The sequence below is a fragment of the Camelina sativa genome, chromosome 5 (assembly GCF_000633955.1).
Source record: "Camelina sativa cultivar DH55 chromosome 5, Cs, whole genome shotgun sequence".
NCBI classification, from domain to species: domain Eukaryota; kingdom Viridiplantae; phylum Streptophyta; class Magnoliopsida; order Brassicales; family Brassicaceae; genus Camelina; species Camelina sativa.
This window is the reverse complement of record NC_025689.1, coordinates 15074550-15099672: the sequence shown is the minus strand read 5'-3', so window position 1 is coordinate 15099672 and position 25123 is coordinate 15074550. Positions and strand designations below refer to the sequence as shown.

Below are 25123 nucleotides of genomic sequence, written 5' to 3'. Positions count from 1 at the left end.
TTTTTTTTCTTTTTGCTTTGACATCATTTTATTTGGTTTTAAAACTGGCTAACAATATTATGGATGGATTCTTAAGCGAGTAATCAAAATGTCTAGAAAGCTTATAAAATGGTTGATATATGTTCGTTTCTCATAATTAAAACTACCTTCGATGCTTTGTTTTTTATATTAGTTTTTTTTTGGTTCACGGGTGTTAAATAGGAGTTAGGATTGCAAGTTATAAAGTATCTCAAATGTTTTGAACTCATAATTGAATATATATATGAGATTGCAAAGATACTAGCCATGAGTTTTTAGTTTTTATATTCAATTATGCGTTTATTTGTGACATTCAGTGACTTCTAAATAGTGTTCTTTAGTTGATATACTATTTTGTATAATATATTGATCTACTATTTTTCTGAATCTATTTGTAGCCTTCTTGATGCAGAAGCTGTTAGTGCAGTGGCTAAATATGTACGCAAGAATGTTGCATAGGGATGCTTCTAATTTCTAAACCTCGAACATTAAAGGTTCGATATTGACTTGAAAATTTATTTTTATTTGTTTTGCTGGATAGTTTCTTTGGTATGATTCTAATTTTGTGGTTCATTTTTGAATATAAAAAAGTTTGAAGGGTTTCGTGTGTCGGCTTAGTATCAGATATGGTTAATGCTTCACACCATAATACTTGCTCTATTTAACTTTTTGTGTATGTTATTTTATAATGTTCAATAAAATGGTTAGTGAACTTTATGATCTTTGGGTTTTTTTTATCTGAAGATTATAGATTGGTGTTAATTGTTTTTTAGATTAACTAACAATTCTTAAATTCAATGTGAGAATAAAATAGTATATTTTGGATTCTCTTCTTGCAGATAGAGTTATTATGGGTTTGGTGGTTCTGTTCCACAAAAGTGCATCATATGTTAAACTGCAAACTATGGACAAGAAAATTAACATGGAAAACATTTGTTGAATTCCAAACTATGGACAAGGAAATTAACATGGAAAAGAATTGAGAAAGTTTCAATAAAACACTATAATAGAAGAGAAGNCTGGGCCTCTTTTCCTGGCCTGCGCGTACGCCCTAATGGGCTTATTTGGTGGGCCTTATGATCGTCGAAACCCAACACCAACACTTATGTAAATATTTTTTAAAATAACCAAAAATAACTTTATTACAAAACTAAAATCTCAAAAATCAAAAACCAAAAACTAAAAACCAAAAACTATAATCTAAAAACCATTTAAAAACTCTCTTCCTTAGTGGATTTTGGATTATAGTTTTTGGTTTTTGAATTTTAGATTTTAGTTTATATTTTTTAGTTTTTACTTTGGTATTTAATATTTTTAAAAATCAATAAAACACAAACTCTTCAGTTCTACTTCGTGCATGTACGACCTCTGATATAACGTTTTATAACATTTCTTTACAAAGCATATATCACCCGTTAATGTGAACTTCGATAATACTTATTAGAACCAAAAAAAATATGGAAATCAAGCTTGAGTTGCTATCATCCGGGGGAGGCAACATCCCAAAGAAACAGCCAAACAAATAAAATAAAATTACACATTTTTCTGCTTAAAAATAAAATAAAAGATGACATTGTCCCGTAGCATAGCATCATTATTCATATGCAAATTGGTGCGGAATCGTGGAAGGGTATCTATCAGATTTGTGCAGATAGCCACGTTTTTTATTATCATGTATTCACGAAATATCCTTCCTATTATTATCTTAGAACAGAACATTCACTCAAGTTTTATTTTAAATTTTGTTCCATCTATATAATTTTCTTCTATCAAGATAAAAAAAATAGAAAACAATGGTCTGTCACGGCTTTGCAATCCCTATATTAGTAAAAGAGAAGTACAACTTGTATTTCACCCGAAAATGCCCCTACGCCCACCATAAGCAAACAACTGCACGGAGGGTAAATATGACAATATAACTAATTGGGTCGGGTTTAATTTCTTGCGTAACCCGAAATTCACGACTCGGGTATTTAGAAAACAATTGGAGGGGTTTGTAATGGGTTTTCAATATAAAAGGGCTGTGCACATTTAAAAAAAAATTTGTAGGTTTTAAATGGGTTCTCGATATATAAGGAATGTGCAGATTTTAATGGGCTAAAACATTATTGTATTCCGGTTGTTTACAATAATGTTTACGAAACCCGAAATTTACCTCCCTATCACGGCAACTTAGCCGAAGATTACGCTGCTCAATCTCATCAGATAATTTGAAAGATATCAATCTCCTAACAAAATTTGTTACCTTACCTGCTTTTGATACACGTACCAGATTACCTTATTGGATTTTTTTATTAAAATCGATCCTTAACTGAATTATTCTGAAAATATTTACATACCTTAATTTGCAGAATATACCCAAACTTATACAACCAAATTATACCTAATTCGTGATACGTGAAGCCCTCCTATAAATACAATGTTAGTAATCAAAGGTTCAATAATCAAAGCTTTACCCACTCTATTTTTTTTTCTTTTTGCTTTGACATCATTTTATTTGGTTTTAAAACTGGCTAACAATATTATGGATGGATTCTTAAGCGAGTAATCAAAATGTCTAGAAAGCTTATAAAATGGTTGATATATGTTCGTTTCTCATAATTAAAACTACCTTCGATGCTTTGTTTTTTATAAGAGTTAGGATTGCAAGTTATAAAGTATCTCAAATGTTTTGAACTCATAATTGAATATATATATGAGATTGCAAAGATACTAGCCATGAGTTTTTAGTTTTTATATTCAATTATGCGTTTATTTGTGACATTCAGTGACTTCTAAATAGTGTTCTTTAGTTGATATACTATTTTGTATAATATATTGATCTACTATTTTTCTGAATCTATTTGTAGCCTTCTTGATGCAGAAGCTGTTAGTGCAGTGGCTAAATATGTACTCAAGAATGTTGCATAGGGATGCTTCTAATTTCTAAACCTCGAATATTAAAGGTTCGATATTGACTTGAAAATTTATTTTTATTTGTTTTGTTGGATAGTTTCTTTGGTTATGATTCTAATTTTGTGGTTCATTTTTGAATATAAAAAAGTTTGAAGGGTTTCGTGTGTCGGCTTAGTATCAGATATGGTTAATGCGTCACACCATAATACTTGCTCTACTTAACTTTTTGTGTATGTTATTTTATAATGTTCAATAAAATGGTTAGTGAACTTTATGATCTTTGGGTTTTTTTTATCTGAAGATTATAGATTGGTGTTAATTGTTTTTTAGATTAACTAACAATTCTTAAATTCAATGTGAGAATAAAATAGTATATTTTGGATTCTCTTCTTGCAGATAGAGTTATTATGGGTTTGGTGGTTCTGTTCCACAAAAGTGCATCATATGTTAAACTGCAAACTATGGACAAGAAAATTAACATGGAAAACATTTGTTGAATTCCAAACTATGGACAAGGAAATTAACATGGAAAAGAATTGAGAAAGTTTCAATAAAACACTATAATAGAAGAGAAGCAGATATATTAAAAAAAATAAAAATCTAATCATAATTTAGAGATTTATTTTAACAAAATTTAAATATTCAAACAAGGAATACATCATGTAAACATATATATATATATATATATATATATAGGATGAACCTCTACGCCATACTGAAAAATGTAGCATTCATTATTTTCCAAATAAAATTTTAACACAAAACTATTTTTAATTAAAACTAATATTTTTATGTTACACAAGGAATTACACAATGTATAAACAGTTACAAATAATATTTCTTTAATTACATAATTTCATTTTGGCAACTTAATTGATCGTTACTTGATATTCATCATTTAGAAAAAAATCCCCAAACTTAGTTACTTACACAATATTTTCATGTTCTTATTTTAAAACATTAATAATACCATTTACTTTTAATTTCTATTTTTACATTTTATTTGAATTCATGATAATATTAAAATTTTCTCTTTTTTATTATTTATTTTATTGTATCAAAGCTTATTCTATTACCATTTACTTTTTTTTTCCTTCTATTGTTTTATCCAAACTTAATGTAAAAATATATAGGCCATGTTCTTTTATCGAGTCATTGCGACAGTGTTGAGCGACTGAAAATCATTCTCTCTCCTTCTAACTATTTTCCTGTAATATCTCTGATAGTAAATCTAACGACTCTATTGAGATATTTTTTTAGAGAAATCAGCGACACGAAAATCGCTAAAAAAATCAGCAACAGATTAAATGGTCTCTAAAGCTTTGGCGACTGTTTTATTACAACACCAGCGACCATTATATGTGAAAGTGGTGTAAAAATCATGTTATTTTTTTATACGTTCAAATGAATCACAACAATTGGTAAAAGAGTAGAGCCGTAATCCACCGGCTGCACTACTATACTCAAATAAGAATTTTTACATATTCCAATCCGTTATGGGTCGCATGTATCCTTGAATATTCCCCCGCGCTGTAGCGTGGATCCGATCCTAGTTTGTATAGTTAATTTATATTGCACAAAACAAGTAGATAAGATAATATAAATTAGGCCACGTGAAGAAGCATCATCAAATTGATTTTTAAAAAAACCTCGTTAACATACATACCAGAAAACACACCAATATTAGGTCCACTCCTATTTTTATTAGTTTAAAATTAGTTATTTCGTTAAACCTCACATATAAGTTGGTTTAGCCCATGAGGTTCACTCACTTACGTAATGTTATGTCCAACATAAAATAACTAATCCTTTTCTTTTTTGCTTTGTTATGCCCTGATAAGTCAAGTTTAGTTGCAATTGTTAATGTACTGTATTATCTTCATCGTTTGATTTACTAATCATTTAAAGAGAATTGTCCCAAACGATGTCACTACAATGCAATTATTGAGGGGACTAATCCACGAAGCAAGTTGAGTGGGGAGGATGAGATTGGTCACATCTCCGGCATCTTTCAGTTATGTCGGCGTTTGGGCCCATCTTTACTTTCTGTTCCTGCCACGTGTATATTGTTTTTATTACAANAGGGCTGTGCACATTTAAAAAAAAATTTGTAGGTTTTAAATGGGTTCTCGATATATAAGGAATGTGCAGATTTTAATGGGCTAAAACATTATTGTATTCCGGTTGTTTACAATAATGTTTACGAAACCCGAAATTTACCTCCCTATCACGGCAACTTAGCCGAAGATTACGCTGCTCAATCTCATCAGATAATTTGAAAGATATCAATCTCCTAACAAAATTTCTTACCTTACCTTGTTGGATTTTTTTATTAAAATCGATCCTTAACTGAATTATTCTGAAAATATTTACATACCTTAATTTGCAGAATATACCCAAACTTATACAACCAAATTATACCTAATTCGTGATACGTGAAGCCCTCCTATAAATACAATGTTAGTAATCAAAGGTTCAATAATCAAAGCTTTACCCACTCTATTTTTTTTTCTTTTTGCTTTGACATCATTTTATTTGGTTTTAAAACTGGCTAACAATATTATGGATGGATTCTTAAGCGAGTAATCAAAATGTCTAGAAAGCTTATAAAATGGTTGATATATGTTCGTTTCTCATAATTAAAACTACCTTCGATGCTTTGTTTTTTATATGAGTTAGGATTGCAAGTTATAAAGTATCTCAAATGTTTTGAACTCATAATTGAATATATATATGAGATTGCAAAGATACTAGCCATGAGTTTTTAGTTTTTATATTCAATTATGCGTTTATTTGTGACATTCAATGACTTCTAAATAGTGTTCTTTAGTTGATATACTATTTTGTATAATATATTGATCTACTATTTTTCTGAATCTATTTGTAGCCTTCTTGATGCAGAAGCTGTTAGTGCAGTGGCTAAATATGTACTCAAGAATGTTGCATAGGGATGCTTCTAATTTCTAAACCTCGAACATTAAAGGTTCGATATTGACTTGAAAATTTATTTTTATTTGTTTTGTTGGATAGTTTCTTTGGTTATGATTCTAATTTTGTGGTTCATTTTTGAATATAAAAAAGTTTGAAGGGTTTCGTGTGTCGGCTTAGTATCAGATATGGTTAATGCGTCACACCATAATACTTGCTCTACTTAACTTTTTGTGTATGTTATTTTATAATGTTCAATAAAATGGTTAGTGAACTTTATGATCTTTGGGTTTTTTTTATCTGAAGATTATAGATTGGTGTTAATTGTTTTTTAGATTAACTAACAATTCTTAAATTCAATGTGAGAATAAAATAGTATATTTTGGATTCTCTTCTTGCAGATAGAGTTATTATGGGTTTGGTGGTTCTGTTCCACAAAAGTGCATCATATGTTAAACTGCAAACTATGGACAAGAAAATTAACATGGAAAACATTTGTTGAATTCCAAACTATGGACAAGGAAATTAACATGGAAAAGAATTGAGAAAGTTTCAATAAAACACTATAATAGAAGAGAAGCAGATATATTAAAAAAAATAAAAATCTAACCATAATTTAGAGATTTATTTTAACAAAATTTAAATATTCAAACAAGGAATACATCATGTAAACATATATATATATATATATATATATATAGGATGAACCTCTACGCCATACTGAAAAATGTAGCATTCATTATTTTCCAAATAAAATTTTAACACAAAACTATTTTTAATTAAAACTAATATTTTTATGTTACACAGGGAATTACACAATGTATAAACAGTTACAAATAATATTTCTTTAATTACATAATTTCATTTTGGCAACTTAATTGATCGTTACTTGATATTCATCATTTAGAAAAAAATCCCCAAACTTAGTTACTTACACAATATTTTCATGTTCTTATTTTAAAACATTAATAATACCATTTACTTTTAATTTCTATTTTTACATTTTATTTGAATTCATGATAATATTAAAATTTTCTCTTTTTTATTATTTATTTTATTGTATCAAAGCTTATTCTATTACCATTTACTTTTTTTTTCCTTCTATTGTTTTATCCAAACTTAATGTAAAAATATATAGGCCATGTTCTTTTATCGAGTCATTGCGACAGTGTTGAGCGACTGAAAATCATTCTCTCTCCTTCTAACTATTTTCCTGTAATATCTCTGATAGTAAATCTAACGACTCTATTGAGATATTTTTTTAGAGAAATCAGCGACACGAAAATCGCTAAAAAAATCAGCAACAGATTAAATGGTCTCTAAAGCTTTGGCGACTGTTTTATTACAACACCAGCGACCATTATATGTGAAAGTGGTGTAAAAATCATGTTATTTTTTTATACGTTCAAATGAATCACAACAATTGGTAAAAGAGTAGAGCCGTAATCCACCGGCTGCACTACTATACTCAAATAAGAATTTTTACATATTCCAATCCGTTATGGGTCGCATGTATCCTTGAATATTCCCCCGCGCTGTAGCGTGGATCCGATCCTAGTTTGTATAGTTAATTTATATTGCACAAAACAAGTAGATAAGATAATATAAATTAGGCCACGTGAAGAAGCATCATCAAATTGATTTTTAAAAAAACCTCGTTAACATACATACCAGAAAACACACCAATATTAGGTCCACTCCTATTTTTATTAGTTTAAAATTAGTTATTTCGTTAAACCTCACATATAAGTTGGTTTAGCCCATGAGGTTCACTCACTTACGTAATGTTATGTCCAACATAAAATAACTAATCCTTTTCTTTTTTGCTTTGTTATGCCCTGATAAGTCAAGTTTAGTTGCAATTGTTAATGTACTGTATTATCTTCATCGTTTGATTTACTAATCATTTAAAGAGAATTGTCCCAAACGATGTCACTACAATGCAATTATTGAGGGGACTAATCCACGAAGCAAGTTGAGTGGGGAGGATGAGATTGGTCACATCTCCGGCATCTTTCAGTTATGTCGGCGTTTGGGCCCATCTTTACTTTCTGTTCCTGCCACGTGTATATTGTTTTTATTACAAGACAAGTCCCACTTATTTATGACTTAACCAAGTTGAAGCTGTAAATAATTGGGTGTAATATCCCTAATTCCCTAAGCTTTGTTCGTCTAACCTTCCTAATTTTCATCTCTAATCCAACAGTGCATAACAGCATAAAGGTAGGTTATGTAAACCAATATACTCAGACCCAGCTTACCATTGGATTACAATGTGATCTATTTTATAGTATTTTGTATTACATAATTTACATTCATGCACATGGTTACTTTAATTTCTATAAAATCAAAATTATTTTTAAAGAAATAAATAAAAATCGCTACGATTTCAATTTTAAAATTTTTTAAAACATGCTTTAAAAATTGATATATTATATATATTTATAATCATTTCAATTTTATAGTAATTAAATGGGTGTTATTGGATTCTAATTTATAAAGAATTTTGAAGACTAGAACAAAATCATCAAAAGTCAATAAGTGAAAGATTTTTAAAGATTACTAGAAAGTATTTTATAGTTTTGTTGATTAATTTTCTAAAATTTTATAAAGTAATACAAACAATCTCTGGATTTTGTGATACTTTCCACTACTTTATTTTGTAAAAAAGTATGTAAAATCATAAACCAATAACATAATAATTGAATTAATTAACAATCCTAAATTATTTTCTTTTAATTGAATAACACAAAACTTTTATTAACTTTATAAAAGTCTGAATCCAATAATCCGAATATATTAAGATTTTAAATGTTTTTTTACAAATAATAAACTAATAACACTAAATATTAATAAAATTTAATAAAATTTTGATCGAATAACAATAAATTCTACATAACATTTACTATTTTTAAAACTCGATTAAAATTTCAAACCAATAACCACCCGTAAAGTAACCATGTGCGTGAATGTGAAAACATAGTCCAAATTGGTTTCTACGACAATATGGATAATACTATAATTTCATTCATAAATTCAAAAGCCACCGGTTGAACCTGGACTCAAAACCAAACTTACACACAATAATTGGATCTCCGGTTCACCTCCTATAGCCGGTTCCCCTTCACCTCACACACTCTGAGAAATTTCTTGGAAATTTCTCACCCTTTCATTATCTTCAAATCCACTATAAATACTTTATCTCCTTCAGTACTAATCTTTCTCACATTCCTCAATATTATACTTTTACCCACACCATCCTCCACTATATACATTTTTGCCACTCCTCAAACTTATGTAAGCTTCTTCCGGCGACCGTCGTCAACACGAGAGCCACCACCGCTTCTCCAAGCTTCCGACGGTTTTAAAAAGATCGTTAAAATTAAAAACATGAAGAACGGTAACAGGAAAGCAACGCCGGAAACAGAGAAGCCTCACCGGAGAAAACTATCGGATAAAGCGATGTCGTTTCACGGAAGAGGAACAACGCCGTTATCGAACCCGGGCGAGCTTCGGAGACCGAAGACGTTACCGGAGCTATTCTCAACCGGTGGTCAAAGCATCACGAGACCTGATACGTCTTCGTTCCCGCCGCGTCTGACGAAACTGTTACTAAACGTGACGGTTCAAGGGAGTTTAGGAGCTGTGCAGATTATCATCTCGCCGGAATCCACCGTGAGCGACTTAATCGACGCCGCGATTCGTCAGTATGTTAAAGAGGCTCGCCGGCCATTCTTACCGGAATCTGAACCGTCGCGGTTTGATCTTCATTACTCTCAGTTTAGTCTTGAGAGTATTGGAAGAGACGAGAAACTGATATCACTTGGTTCAAGAAACTTTTTCTTGTGTAGCCGGAAAAATAACGCCGGCGGTGGTGGTTCGTCGTCGGAATCTTGTTCGAAGGAAGTTGAGAAAGTGGCTAAAACTAGTTTCCATTGGCTCAAATTTATTGGCTTCTAGAAGTTTTTTAAACATTTTGGATCATCATTGCTTTTTTCCAAATTTGTTTCAACTTTTATTTATTTTTTTAGGAAGAAATATATTTTTATTTGGTAATCTGTATATATTTTTTTATATTGAAAAAATATGAATGATCATAATAAATTAGTGGTATATAAATGTAATTTTATTCAATTATATGCCAAGATGATTCAAGAAAGGTCTAAATACATTTTGACAAAATGAATACTTTTATTATATATGATAACTTTAGAAGGATGGATATAGCCACAAAGATGGGTAATTACAATCTAAATAGAAGATTGTTAACTTATTATATTGGCCCTGTTCTTTTCTTAAACGCTGCGACAGCGGCAGCGACGGAGTTAAACGACGTTCACGAAAAGTAGAAATGAATTAAACGACACCGGAGCTTAAAAATAATTGTTTCAGTTGAGTCGCGGAAGGCAGAAAATGAGTCACGGCGACACCATATGATTCGCTGAAATTTGTAGCGACACTTCCGTCATCATCTCCGTTCCTTTTCTGCGACAGTTTTTCTCTCACTACTGTGTTTTCTTCTCTCTCCCAAAATTGTTTTTCTTCTATCTTGTCGCTGTCGCAGCGTTTGGTAAAAGAACAGTATCATTATCTGTTTATTGTTTGTAAGATACTTTGGTTTGCAGACCTCTAATAATAGAAGTTTGCTTTCATGTTTGTTTATGTAATAACGACTTTAGCCAACCTTATCCCTAAAGTCAGACATTTGTGAATTTCGACCAACGAAGAAACCAATTCAGTGCCGTGTTGCTCTTCTCTCTTATTTAATGGTTTAATCCTCTTTTGTTAAAGATAACTAGGCAAAATATCTTAATTTTTAAGGACTGATTTCCAAAATGAAGAATATAGATTGAAAAATTATGTAAATAAGGAGAGAATCATTTCTATGATTCTTCAAGATTTCACAAATATATTCTTCTAGTTTTAGATTATGTAATAAACAAAAAGATTATTTCTTAGAAAAGATATATCTAAACCCCATCATCAAATAAGGCCGATTCTAATTTGGCCCACTATGAATAAAGGCCCATTAACTTAGCCACCCAAAAGGAGTAAGTCTTTCCATTTTTATTTTTTTTGGTTTAAAATTGTCGTAAAACCCTACTGGTTAAAAAGGGGAGGTTTAAAGGAGTAAGAGCATCCATATAAATAGAGCCGCTCCATTGTTCTTTGTTTTTTTCAAACAAACTCTAAAACCCTAAATTTCATCTTCTCAAAGCAGCCACACACTTCTTCATCTTTCACTAGCTATGGAGTTTTGGGGTATTGCCTCTCTGCCTTTATAACTTCTATTGATTAATCAATTTTGTATTCCTTAACTTTGTTCTGTGAAAGAGCCCTTAAAAATATGGTTTTTATGTCTGTATTAGTCAATAAGCATTGTCATTGTATTCAAAACTGTATGAGGTTGTTTGCTAATATTAGTATTGGTTTTCAAAGCATCTGTCTTTATGAGTTTTTTTTTGTTTGAATTGGTACTTGATGAGTAATGGTTCAATTGTAGGAATTGAGGTTAAGCCAGAGAGGACTCTTATGGTGGAACCAGAAGATGGTTACTTAATCCATGTCTCCCAAGTATGTTATCAGTTTTTGTAATTCTTGCAAGTTTCTCCCTCTCTCCTGTGCAAACAAAACTGAACATGATTGATATTGATTGTGTGACTTGTTGTTGTTGTTGTTGTTACCATCTCTTAGATTACCATTGGTGACTTGAATAAGTTAGAAGAAGATGAGAATGTTCCCGTTTATGTGAAGCATGGTGAGGATAAGAATGCGTTTGTTATCGGAAACCTCTCAAAGAAGTGTCCTCAAGTTTCTCTTGATATCTTCTTTGGTCAAAAGTTTGTGATTTCTCACAGCTCTGAAAGCAGTGTCTTTCTTATTGGTTACAAGTCCCCTGATAATGACGAACAATATCCTTTGTGTTTCATTGTCTGTTTTTTAGTTGTGTCTTCAACAGTTTTTACCAATTAGTGATTCGAATTTATGTTCACAAAGCTTGTGTTTGTTTATCCTTGATTTGGCTTTTGCTCTGTCTTTTTTTTTCTGATGCTTCACGGATGAGGAGATTGATTCTGGTGAGTTTCTTATTCTTATGTTAGTATTTTGATTTGAATTGCTTATCAAAGCTTGAAGCTTATCTTTTTGTCTTTTTTATTGTGTGTAGATTCTGAGTTAGAGGAGTACATGGAACAACAATGTGGTTAGTTTACTTTACTAAGCTACTACTGTTTTGAGGTAGTTTGAGTTTACTCGTGACTCTATTTATAGAATCTTAACCTTTGACATTGTTATAAATAGGTGTTTTGCCTCCAAATGAAATGAATAATGAGATCAACCCTGAAGAGGATGAATCTGACTCAGGCGAAGAAGATGATGAATCCGGCTCAGATGAGGTATATTTTGCTTAAGGAGTTGTGTGTAGTAAGCAATGATTCAGTATGAAAAGCTAATCTTGATTGTTTTCTTTCCTGTTTGTTTGCTTAGATGGGTTCTGATGAGGATGAGGATGAGTCTGATGAAGAAGACGTAGAGGATGAAGCACCTTTAAAGGTTGAGCCTCCGAGTAAGAAGATTCCAAATGGTAAAGCAACGAACAACACAGTTGCATCAAAGAAGGCTAAAGCTGCGTTTCAGAACAAGTCATCAGGTAACTAAAAATCCAAAGTGAAGAGATATAGAGATCTAACTTTAATAAATATGAGATGAAATTGGATTAATGATTTTTTGTTTGAACCAATTTTTTGATGCAGGAGGAAAGAAGAAGTGCCCATTCCCATGTGGTTCTTCCTGCAAAAACTAGAGACTGTGTGCCAAGACACATTTTTTCATAGAAGTGTTTTGCTTTTTGATACAAAATTTTGATAGTTATTTCCCCTATTGGTGAATGGTTGAGTTACTTAATGAGGCTTTTGGGCTCTTGAAATTTTTTGGATTATTAATTGTTATGTTGTCTTTTGGGGTGTTAAAATGGTTTTAATGGTTATTCTTAAGTATAATTATTAACCACGGGTGAAGCGAATATTGGCCATAGTAGCATCAGCTTGATCCTTGATCTCAAATTGACTTCTCCTCATGTCACCCAAAATTTCCCATAAGTTCTCTACATATAAACATAAACACATCAATATTCACAACTCTACCAGGAAGAGAGAGATAAGATTCGAAAACTCGGAAGATAAATTTCAAACACTTGTTTTTATTCAGTACAGAATTCAAAAATTACAATAGGGAAATATTGAAGTACATTATTTAATTCACTCAATACATCACTATTATAGACAACAATGACATTAATATCACATATTATAGACAACAATGACATCACAAGTTGGACAAAGTGTTTGCAACTGCATTGCATTGTGAATGCAGCGTAAGTGGAACGCATGTCCACATACTGTGTCCGCCAATGGAACGTCAGTTTCAAAATCACCAAAGCAAATACTACACTCTGTTTCCTTATACTTCAAGATGAAATCTTCCAATGCCATGGGATTGAGCCCAAAATTAAACTGCAGTTCTTGTTGTTCTACATCACCAGAATCAACAACCACTTGGACTGACATGTCATCATCACCAAAAGTATATATATAATGTAAAAATAAGTTTTAAATGAATTAAGATAAAAATTTATATCCATTTTGCTAGGATTATTCATTTAAATTGTGGTATAAATATTTATCATAAAAAACAAGAGAATTCCAACAAAAATAAGTATTACTCAAATATTATGCAAAGCTTATGCAAATACTATACAAAAAGAGTGTTGTTACTATGCATTAAAAGCACAATTCGATTGGAAAGAAAGTGAAACTAATGAAAACTATTTAAATATAATAGAAAATATGTAATTATAATTTTTTGATCCAGATATGAAGAAGAAATATTGAATAGATCCAAAAACGAAAGTGAATGTTTCATTCAACTTTAAGGGTTTACTAGCTAGATGGTCACTTGTTGTTGTGCAAAAGTTGATAAAATTCATATGTGACATTTTCGTGATTGGTAGTAGTAATTTGTAGTGCTAAAATTGACAAATTCATCGTAAAATAAATAAAAAATAAGATTATGTAAAATAACATTAAATTCATCAGAAATCCAAATGAAAACCTCTATCAATTACTTTGAAAATAAGAAAATCAAAAGTTATTTACTATTCCAAATGTTGTGTCGTGTGGATCTTGTGATTCTTGTTGCTAAACTGGATGTGGATCTTGTGATTTCTGGAAGCTGGAAGATGATGAAGCAAGAAGATGTTTGTTTATTATGAGTTATGATTGTGATTTTTTTTTTTTTTAATGTTTCTTGTATTGTTGACTTGATGTATAGATCTGTAAGTTTCAAAATCTAAGTATTCGTAACTGTTTTTATGTTTCTTGCATTGTTGACTTGTTGTATAGATCTGTAAGTTTCAAAGTCTAAGTTTTCGTAACTATTCATCACCACACCACATAGTAAAACAAAATACTTAACTAAACACAAGCATTCATAAGAGTTGAAAATGTGAAAATAGCACAAAAGGAATGTATAAACATATAAATGCTACAAGCACAAGTTGTTTGATCTCAAATACTATGATTTGTTGCTAAGTCCATCCTACTCATATTAAGTTCTAAGAACCGGTTGTTTCGTGAGAAAATGACTAAGTTAAATGGATTTGGTTATCTTTGGGAAAGTTTGATCAAGTCTCACCTAGGTTCATAGTAGATTTCTTAACAACAAATCTGAATAGGCTCTAAGTATCCTAGATAAATTACATTCAAAAATATAAAATTTTATAAGGTGCATTTGCAATCCCTATGACCAACGTACATCCGCCTATGCCCGGATCAACTATACGGCTATACTTAATTGTATCTCGCTACTACTAACATTAACTTTGAAGAACCCTTTCTCAAAACTCTTGTAACTACCTTGAAATCCACTAAGCTTGACACAACCCACGTTAAGATTATATACTCTAAACTTGGTTTTTTTAAACTTATCTCAAGAATTGGTCACAGCTATTCACGTTCAACTTTTGTTTAACCACCTTCGTCTGTGAAGATCACTGAATTTTATTTTTAAGAAAAACAAAAGAAACTCTGCGTCTAAAGAAATGAAAACAGAGACGTTTACAAAAATTAAAAAAGTAATATTGCGTCTGCCGGGAGTCGAACCCGGGTCTATTGCTTGGAAGGCAATTATCCTAACCGTTGGACTACAGACGCTATCGATTTTAGTTTTCGTTTTTACAGTTTATATATATTTAATATCTGTTTAAAAGACACACCACGTATTTTATCAACCAAAAACTATGTGAATCATACGTAAAATCTAAGCGGGTGTATTGAAAGATGGATTTTGGAGGATTTTGGATTTGTTTTAAAATCACATGTTATTCAACTTGTGATTTTCAAATCACTTGCCAAATCCAATGTTATTGAATCTGGAATTTTTATTAAATCATTTAAAATCACTCACAATCTTTTGTTATTCAATAAACAATTTGTAAGAATCATATCAAATCTACTGTTATTCAAAACATAATTTTTATTTTTCTAAAAAACCATAACATGGATTTTAGGAGATTTTAAGAGACTTTAACTACATTTTTACATAAGAAATCCAATTGAACAAATCACACCTTAAGAGATGTTATTTTGAAGGATTTGTTATAAAAAAAAAAATTGAAAGCTTTCGTTCTAATATTATAGATACTCTCGTTCTCATATTTGTTCTAATGATTAAATCACACCTTGAGCATATATGCTCTCGTTCTCGTATCTTTGTTTATTAAGTTTTTTTTATCAGGCTACTAGTTTTGGTGCAACCACACGGATGGTACCTGCTCCAAATTCAGCAGACAACAAAGCTCCCGATTAGGCCAAAACTAGAACAATTTGGTATAACAGTTCGAAACATGCATTTTATTCTATCGATCCTGCGCTCTTTGCTTCACCAAAGTGAGAAGATTAGTGGCCAATGGAATACCAACAAACTTCGTTACCACAAACGATGTTACAGAGAGAGCCCAGCTTTTATTTTGGTGAATTTCCGTTCGTTTTCATAAACCCACTCATTTGAAATCTTTGGGCAGAGCACTTTGGGTCATCGATATATATATATATATGTCATATTAAAATCTTTTTTTTTTATTCTAAAATCTCTTAAAATCACCTTATGTAATCTCTTAAAATCTCACCAAATCACAAACTATTTTTTCTTTTCTGAAATGAAATATCTAACAATTCCATAAAACAATCCCAAACACTCTTTTAAAATCTCTTAAAATCCAAAATTTCATAAATCCCACCAAATCCTCCAAAATCCATCTTTCAATACACCTCCTAAGATCCATTGTCTTCAAGCTTGTTTCAACCAAAAGCGTGACTTATGTACATACGTAAAATCTAAAATCCATTTTTTTTTTGTAGTCTATAAAAAGTAAGCAAATAATTTTTTTTTCTTTGCTTTTGCTTCACTCTCCAAGCGATTTCCCATAAGGAAAAAACAAAAGAGAAAAAGATAAAATTTCACTGTTACTAGATTAGGATCCATGTTAGAGTACGGGTTGAGAATCTTTTTATTTATATTGTAATTTTTATATAAAATAAAATTTATGTGATTATTTTTAAAAAAATTTTTTTGATAAAATATTATGCAATAAAATTTTATGCTAAATATGATGACTTGAAAAAAACACATATTTTAACCATATGGTGGTGGGCTAGTAGTTCCCATCTGGTTGGAACTTGGAAGAGTTGTCCTGTTGGTCCAGATCACAGATCAATTCTCCCATATGCGGAATTGCTATTCATTTACTATGTGGCCACATGGATATGGACCCTTACTTACGGTCCATTTGAATACCCGGAGAGAGGGTCTATCCGTTGACTGCACCTCCTCCAAGGATTAGTTTTGGGCCCTTCCATTGGCCTGGGGATTTACCCTTAGTTATATATAAAAAAAAAACACATATTTTGTAAGTTTTATATTGTTAATGATTCTAGATAAGTACTCGTACTATAACACGGGTTAAATTTCTTTTTATAAAATTTTTTGTCTTTTATATTTTAAAATGAAAATTTAATATGTTGTATTTATTTATCTATGTGAAGTTATTTCAATGTATATTCTACATCATGACTTGAATGTCATTATAAAACATAATTTTTTGTAAATTTGGTTTTTAAAAACGAGTTATTATATTATGAGTAATTCAATATATGTTATAATTTTTGTTTTAATATACTTGGTTTCTTGAAATTCTTTTATATTATAGTTTGACATATTATTGACCATTGCTATAACAAATCAAATTAGAGCGTTTATAGTTTCTAACTTTTTGATCTATTAAATATTTATGATATTCTTCAAAATATCTCAATATTTTTAAAATAAGTCAAAATAAATTATTTAAAGTTTCTTATATTATATATATATAATTATAAAATTCAACAAAAAAATATGAAATTGAATTTAAAAATTCAAATTTTGACCAGTTACTCAGTAAATTTTTTAATTCAATAGATATTATTTTTCAAGAATAATATTGCTAAAGCTTGAATATTTTCTAGATTGACCAACTTTTTTTTGTTTTGAAAAATTTAACTTATGGTATATCCAGAAATAATTTTTTTTAATTATAATAAATAATATGATTATTTATTTGTTTCACAAAATAGACTCATATATAAAGATGAGAGGTGAAGTATAATGATAATTAACAAATTAATATTGTAAGTTAGATATCAAAGGATTTTATTTGATGAATAATTTTATAAAATAAATTAATATGGTAAGATGATATCAAATAGTGGCGGATCCAGGAATTTTTTTTTACCGGGGTCAATTAAATTAGTTATAATTTTTTTCCATTATAGTCTTCTCTACAAAATATATGTATATAAATAAAATTTGTCTGAATAATTTTAATTGATTTTGCAACTATTTTTGTAATTATTAGGTTTTGAACCCATGCTACGCGTGGGTTTATTTGATATATTTTGATAAAAATTATATATGATTGGTGACGGTAATAACATATTATCTCATAAAAATTTAAAATTAATACTAAGGAAACAAATTAAATTTCAGATACACAATTTTTTAAAATATAAAAATCAGTTGTGTTATAAAATCAAATCTGATAAAAAAAAAATCATGAATTTAACTCGACGTCCAGGCGAGGCAAATCAAACTGATGACCTCACATATCCTAAACTATTTTTTTGACCACCAGAAAAACAAAACAATTTTATAATCATGAATTTAAGTCATTTTCATATTTAATTGATCGCTACCACCTATGTTTTCGTGTTTTTTATTCAATACTTTCTTATTCTTCATATTCTTACTTGTCATTTTCATTGTCAAATTTTGTGGTAATTGTCATCATTACTTTTACCGTTTGGTTCTTCGTTATACTCTTTTTCTTCTTCTTCCTCGTCAATTTCTTCACATTCTTCCACTGAAAAACTTTTTTTAGACTACCACACAATTTGTTAACCTATCAAACTCCAAGAACAAAATCATTTATTTTCTCATAAAATTTGTAAAATTCATGAAGACCAGCATAGTCAACACATGCACCCAATTATTGATAATTTTATCCATATACTTATTTGGTTTTAGATCTACGCGTTTAGAAACTTCTCAAACCAAAATCCTTACTTTGGTTTATAATATTTTAAAAACATAATAAAACATACTAATAATTATTTATTTAATATGAATCATATGATATATAGAAATATGAGTACACTATAAGAACATATTAATTATAAATAAATAATATCAATTATATTATATCATCAAATAATATGAACTGTATCATATTATCAAATAACTGTAACCGTATATAACATTAACCACTTGAACCATAACCGTATTTAAACGTAACTGTTTAACCGTTTATTAAACGGTTCTGGTTAAGGTTTAAAAATTTCTAACCATAATCGATGGCTATTAAACCATAACCGTGACAACCGTAACCCTGGTTATGCCTATGTATAGCTAATAAAACATGTGTGTTTGTCGTCCATCTTTCTTCTTTAAACCTCTAAATTTGACTCAAACATCAAATTAAGGTCTTGCAATGTCAATCCTTCTTCCTTAGACCCAAAAAAAAAATTAATGAAAGAATATCAACTCATCTATAAAATCATACAAAAATATGTTTTACAGCTCATAAGAAATAAAAAGCACAAATATAGATAAATAAGATAGTTTATGTATTACATCAATATTTATAATATTTTAAACTTTTAAAAGGTTTCGAAATATAAAATTTGAACCTTTTAAAAAGTTTCAATATTTATAATCTTTTAAACTTTTAAATTTTAAAACTTATAATATTTAAAAACTTTTTAAAAGCTAAGAATTTTTAAAAGTTTTAATATTTATAATATTTAAACTTTTAAAATTTTTAAATATTATAATATTTTTTGAAATTTTTTAAAGTTTTAATTTGATCAAATAAAAAACGAGATCAAACCAAATAAAAATTTTAAATTTGGAAGCCTGATAAATCGAGTTTTTCTGCTTATTCGTTGTTGGAAGCATATTAATCTTATTTATACTGGTTATGAACTATTGTCTAAAAAATTTCTAGCCGATGTGGGATATTGTGCATAGTTCTTTGATTTCCATAAATTTAAAATTTTTCTTTTTCTAAAAAATTCTGGAAATTTAAAATATGTTAATGAATGACATGTCAAATCATGATAGGTTGTTTTAAATAATTCTTAATATATAAAATTCTGGAGATTTTAAAAAATGTTAATTAGTGACATGTCTTATCACTATTGGTTGTTTTAAATCCTAGGTGGACGGCCTTAGGAGCTTATAGCTTCTACATTTTATTAGTATAGATTTTGTGATTATAACGTTATTTCCTTCTTTAAAGATACACAATTTAGTGAATATAAAAAAAAGGATGATAAACTATGTTAAATAGGTAAGCTCTCGTTATGGCAAAAAAAACAGTAATAAAATGTAACAAAATGAGACAAACAATAGCCTATATCCAGAATTTGGGGGGTCAAAAACAAAACTCTCTACCAAATCAGCCAACACATCAGAGATGCTAAGCAACATATCAAATATCTATATTTAAGTGTATCAAATGATTTTTTGGATATTCTTAAGTGTATGCATATAGTTCACGGATTGACCAATTAATTTATAATTTTTTTTTGTAATCAATCTATATTTAATCTATAACATATTTTGTAACCAACTACCAACCTATAAATATTATATAGTCATACTTGAGTGAGTAGATAAATGGTATGGATCAGAGGTTCCCACGGTATAATAATATATATACTAGATAAAGATAAGACAGAAAGATTAAAGATTTGGGAGACACTACAACTGTTTTCTACTGAAGAGATGTAAAAGAAATGTATGGGGACTTCACCTGATAAACGGATACTAGAGCATCTGACGACCTCTAACTGCAACGCCGAATATTCCAGAGGTGATCGGTAGTGTGCACTCAGCAGAAAGTGTCTTAGAGCAAGTGGATGGTACCTAGCCTTGATTTATACAGGTTCAAATATTCTGCATTAGCCATGAGAAAACACACACCCAAAGAAGAAGACTTAGTTTTGATAATAGAACAAACAAGAAACACACTGGTCTAATGGTAACAGAGTTGTCCAGTGAATATCTCATCTCCACGTTGTTGCTAGTGACATGGGCATTATGCAAGCTGTAAGTCACGGCACTATCTTCGAAAGCAGAACATATCTGGGCGATCACATGTTCATGATGCAGGGATTTTAGATATACACCACCACCTAGAATGTCAAATCTAGGAGACAGATAATGGGTGCTCATTGCGCTGCATCCAATGTGCCACCCTCTTTTGCACCAGGATGGCATATTGTAAACTATATGCTTTAAAAATTTTAATTTTTTTCTAAAGCTCATATATCTTTAGAAATATCTTGTAAATCTTATAAAATTTTATAATTTTGCATACTATAAAATGAATATTTTTAAAAATGGATAGATAAAAGATGCATATTTCTAATAAAAGTATCATATTTGTATGGTTATTAGATAAATTAAAATTAATTAATATAACTGATATAGCAATCATACGCGAACTATTACTTACTTATTTAACTCATGATGGATGAATTGGTCAGACCAATTCACTCACATGTTTTAACCACTTTCGTTTGTTAAACAATGAATTTAAATAAGAAATCAAAACAACATCAAGCAGAAGAATTCTGCGACCAAAGATATGAAAACAGTATGCAAAAAAAAAAAAAAAAATTTGCGTCTGCCGGGAGTCGAACCCGGGTCTATTGCTTGGAAGGCAATTATCCTAACCGTTGGACTACAGACGCTATCGATTTTAGTTTTTATTTATGGTTTATATATACTTAATATTTGTTTAAAAGATCGCTAAACACCAAAGCGTTTTTCTTTTCATAGCCGTGGATTTAAGGATCACCAAAAAGTAATTCTTCGAAAGCTAAGCTTCAATGATGTTCATACTTTTACACTTCAACTTTACTCAAGACTGATAAGTGGAAGTGCTTTTTATGTAGAACAGAAATTCATAAATATACTTATAAAAGCAAACACTTCTGTCTATATATCATTCACTACAAACAAACGATTAACCTTTTGCTTTCTGACAGCTGCAACATACATGGACATTGTGCAAACAAAGTAACAAACCACAAACCAAAAAGAGGAAAACTTATAAGGAAAAATATAGAACATATACTTGGAATGAACCACCGTGATTATACTGTTTTTCTTAACAAGAAGAAAGGTTTTCTCTGGGATGAAAAACAAAAAATAGAATCGAATAGAGTAAAATGCCAAAACGATGCGTGTTTAACGAGTATTGCTGACAATTGAGGTCTTGGAAATTTTACGAAGCCACAGGTTTGGATGTTGCCTTCTTTACAGCTTCAGCGTAGGTCCTGTGCTGATAGGTTAAGGTCGACTCCAGCAAGTCCCACAGAGATGTCTTCGGGTCCCATCCTGTTTTTCATAGTAAAAAATCTATCAGATTTAGCTATGATCTTTACTCTCTTAAGCATATTATCAATCATTTGAGATGTGGGGATTACCGAGTTGGCGGTTAATGATGGTCATGTCTGGGATTCTCTTGTCACTGTCGTCATAACCTTCCCCGTAAAACTCTTTGGAGCTAACATCAACCGTTGGGCTCTCTATGGCTACCTCTCCACTCACTTTAGCGTAAACCTGAAACATGATTCGTTTTAATATTTGAGAACCAGAGAAAGATAGAAAAATCCACCAACTCTTTCGGTTGTTTTGAAACCAATCTTCCTCACCTCAGTCATCATTTCAGCTAGCTGTCGTACTGTAACTTCGTTGTTTGGATTGCCAACATTGAAGATATGCCCATTTGCCCTCTCTGGGTTTTCCTGAACCGCATAAACAACATATCAGTGCAGGTTCTTTTAGTTGGAACTCCTTTAAAGTTTAACAGTTTGTAAACAAAAAACCACGAAGAATGATATAAGCAATAGAACGTACAATCATCAAAAGGACAGCTTCGATAGCATCTTTGATGTAGATGAATGTTCTCTGTGATTCTCCACCATCCACAAGCTTGAGAGGCTCACGGCGTAGAAGATTCTGAAAGATACATAGCAAAGCGTTAAACAAAAGTTTGCAAATATACAGAATGACATTGGATTAAAGACTCGCCTTAGCATACTTACATTACTAAAGCAGGCGAGGACACGTGGGACACCTTCGCTAGGACCATCAATGCCGGGGATGAAATCCATCCTAGGTCCAATCCAGTTAAAAGGTCTTACAATGGTGAACTCAAGTCCATTCTCAGCACCCTCAGCTGTCACAAGAAACAAATGAAGTCAAGCGTGAACCTTTTGGTTCTTACCACATCCACATTATATTCACTCACATGTCAGCTAAGAAAAAAATACTTACCATAAACGAGTCTCTCAATCAGTTGCTTTGCACACGCATATGACCACCTCTGCTTCTCGATTGAACCAAATATGCAAGGGGAAATATCTTCTTTAAGAACATAGAAAGAAGGATCCTGTAGAAAGCACAACAAACAACATTAGCAAACAATGAAGCCAACCTTAGGCAGTTGAAGTTCAAAAAACCATGTTTTCTACATGCTTAAGATCCCAGACGTTCCTAAAATGAAAAATATAAATTATTCTAAGCTTGTACAGGTGTGTGATAGTCTAGTTGTCTCAACTCTTAACCGAATTCATAAAAAATATATATATGAAACCCAATTTCCAATTCATGTGGCTAGGAAAAAGAAAGAAAACGTCAGCTTCAACATGTTCCTCAGTACATTCATTGGTTAAAATTGATAAAAAAAAAAGACAATAACATGTTGAAAGCGAAAGGTGCAAAAAGGCATTACGTCACGCAGGGGATGATCCTTAGGAAGAAAGCTTCCTATGGTTTTTCCATATACTTCACAGGTGGAAAAGTGAATGAGACGCTTGTTGTTCTCAGAGCAGTACTTCACCTACACAAAACCAACACATCAACCAATCAATTTCAACTAATAATAATGAGAGGCACATAACTGTTTCCATCAATTCTTTAGAACAACAGCTTAAGCAAGTAATGAACGAAGTAAGGAAACAAATACCACTGGGAGCGCATCAATGAAATTGCTGTAGATAGTATCAAGAGGACGCGTATTGTAATCAGCTGGAGTACAGATCGCAGCTAGATTAATAGTCTGCAGAACCAAACATACAAAGATCAGAATTACATCAGAGCATCACCAATCTCAACACTGAGAAAACAAAAAAAAACACAGATCAACATATCCAAATTCTGAATAACAGATCAGATCTGAGACAAGAATCACTATCAATCACGATCACACTAACCATCACACTTAACTAATAAACAACGAAGAACAGAGAGATAGATACGAACGAAGAAACATTTGATAAGCAATTTTATTTACCAGATCCGCCATCTTAATAAGTCCTTCAAGCCTGGAATCATGCTTAATATTGATACGATGAAACTGGATCCGACCACTCCATTCAACGGAATCAGGCTCAAGCAAGTGTTTGATCTTATCGTTGTAAACATCGAGCGCAAGCACCTTATGCGGTGTCTCCGTCATCAGCTTCTCACAGAGATGTGAACCGATGAAACCTCCGGCTCCGATCATGCATATCGTCATCGGTTTTATCGGTCTTCCATCTAGATCCACTCTATTAGCTCCGCTCGCCATGATTACTTTCTCTCTCGAGAAGATCAGATCAGAAAAATAAAAAATCAAATCCTTCGTTTACAGTAAAGCTTTCTCTCTCTCTCTCTCTCGAGGAGATAACACAAAGCGTTCTAATGGTGACGGTGGGATATTTAACAGAGAAGAAGAAGATGCATCGCATGTGAACAACGGAGAGGCAAATTGGTTTCGGCGTAATTGAAAAATATTATTATCAACTCTCGGTATCGGAGCGTAGTATTTACGCGCGTTATCTGTATATCCACGTGATCTCGTTTTGATTTTTAGAGGATGTGAGCAAGCAAAAATATCCGTTTTATTATTTCTTCGACTAATAATGATTTTATATGATTATTAATTATTATTATGATTGTTAAATCTAGTAATTAAGTACTAGAATGTGTTTATTTCATTAATTAAAAGTTCTTTTCACAAGATAAATCGTCATATGGCATATAAGTCGGCAGAAAAGATCTTACCCCAAATCTAAAGTTTTTTTTAAGTGACTCAATAATAGAAAAATGTGGCAAAACTTGATCAGATTAATATTTGCATTTAAAACCATTATCCCGCAATTACAATTATGTTTGTTAACAATCGAAAAAATGAAAATAAAGACATTTGAAACCTATGTTGCATAAAAATTCATTTTAAATCTGTTTTTCATTTCCAAATCATTTCGGAAACATAAACTTGTGAAAATACATAAACAAGTCACAAAAGTATGATTTCTATAAATCTATGTTTGGAAATATGGTGGAAACTCCGTTTCTCGTGTAAACACTACAAAAAAATTTTCACTTTGGAAACTTAATAGAACTATGAAAATTCATAATACATATAAATATACAGTATTATTAGTGTTTTAATTAAATTATTCTATATTTATGTTTTGAATTTTTGTTGTTTCAAATATTTTTTAATATGGTTTTTATGTTTGGTGTTTTACTCTATATATATATATATGTATATTTGTATGTATATATACGTATATTATATATATATATATATATTTATATATATATATATATTTATATATATATATATATATAT

General features: G+C 30.6%; 3 protein-coding genes and 2 non-coding genes across 5 annotated transcripts; 2 read left to right on the top strand and 3 right to left on the bottom strand.

Moving 5' to 3' along the window:
* Nucleotides 9061-10000, top strand: LOC104786937 (uncharacterized protein At4g22758-like). The gene has a single exon (XM_010512418.1). It carries the CDS (start codon nucleotides 9232-9234, stop codon nucleotides 9799-9801), a length of 570 nt encoding a protein of 189 aa, XP_010510720.1. The 5' UTR covers nucleotides 9061-9231; the 3' UTR covers nucleotides 9802-10000.
* On the top strand, nucleotides 10980-12842 carry LOC104786936 (histone deacetylase HDT4-like). Its single transcript, XM_010512417.2, has 8 exons — nucleotides 10980-11103; nucleotides 11345-11415; nucleotides 11536-11753; nucleotides 11899-11918; nucleotides 12008-12043; nucleotides 12142-12236; nucleotides 12328-12490; nucleotides 12594-12842. Exons 1-8 carry the CDS (start codon nucleotides 11091-11093, stop codon nucleotides 12641-12643), a joined length of 666 nt encoding a protein of 221 aa, XP_010510719.1. The 5' UTR covers nucleotides 10980-11090; the 3' UTR covers nucleotides 12644-12842.
* TRNAG-UCC lies at nucleotides 14979-15050 on the bottom strand. Its single transcript has one exon. It is a non-coding gene; the product is annotated as a tRNA-Gly (tRNA).
* Nucleotides 21117-21188, bottom strand: TRNAG-UCC. The gene has a single exon. It is a non-coding gene; the product is annotated as a tRNA-Gly (tRNA).
* On the bottom strand, nucleotides 21451-24242 carry LOC104786935 (UDP-D-apiose/UDP-D-xylose synthase 1). Its single transcript, XM_010512416.2, has 9 exons — nucleotides 23798-24242; nucleotides 23471-23563; nucleotides 23237-23344; nucleotides 22780-22894; nucleotides 22548-22681; nucleotides 22360-22461; nucleotides 22155-22247; nucleotides 21927-22062; nucleotides 21451-21837 (listed from the first exon to the last, which is right to left on the bottom strand). The coding sequence occupies exons 1-9, from the start codon at nucleotides 24071-24073 to the stop codon at nucleotides 21725-21727; spliced, it is 1170 nt and encodes a 389-aa protein (XP_010510718.1). The 5' UTR covers nucleotides 24074-24242; the 3' UTR covers nucleotides 21451-21724.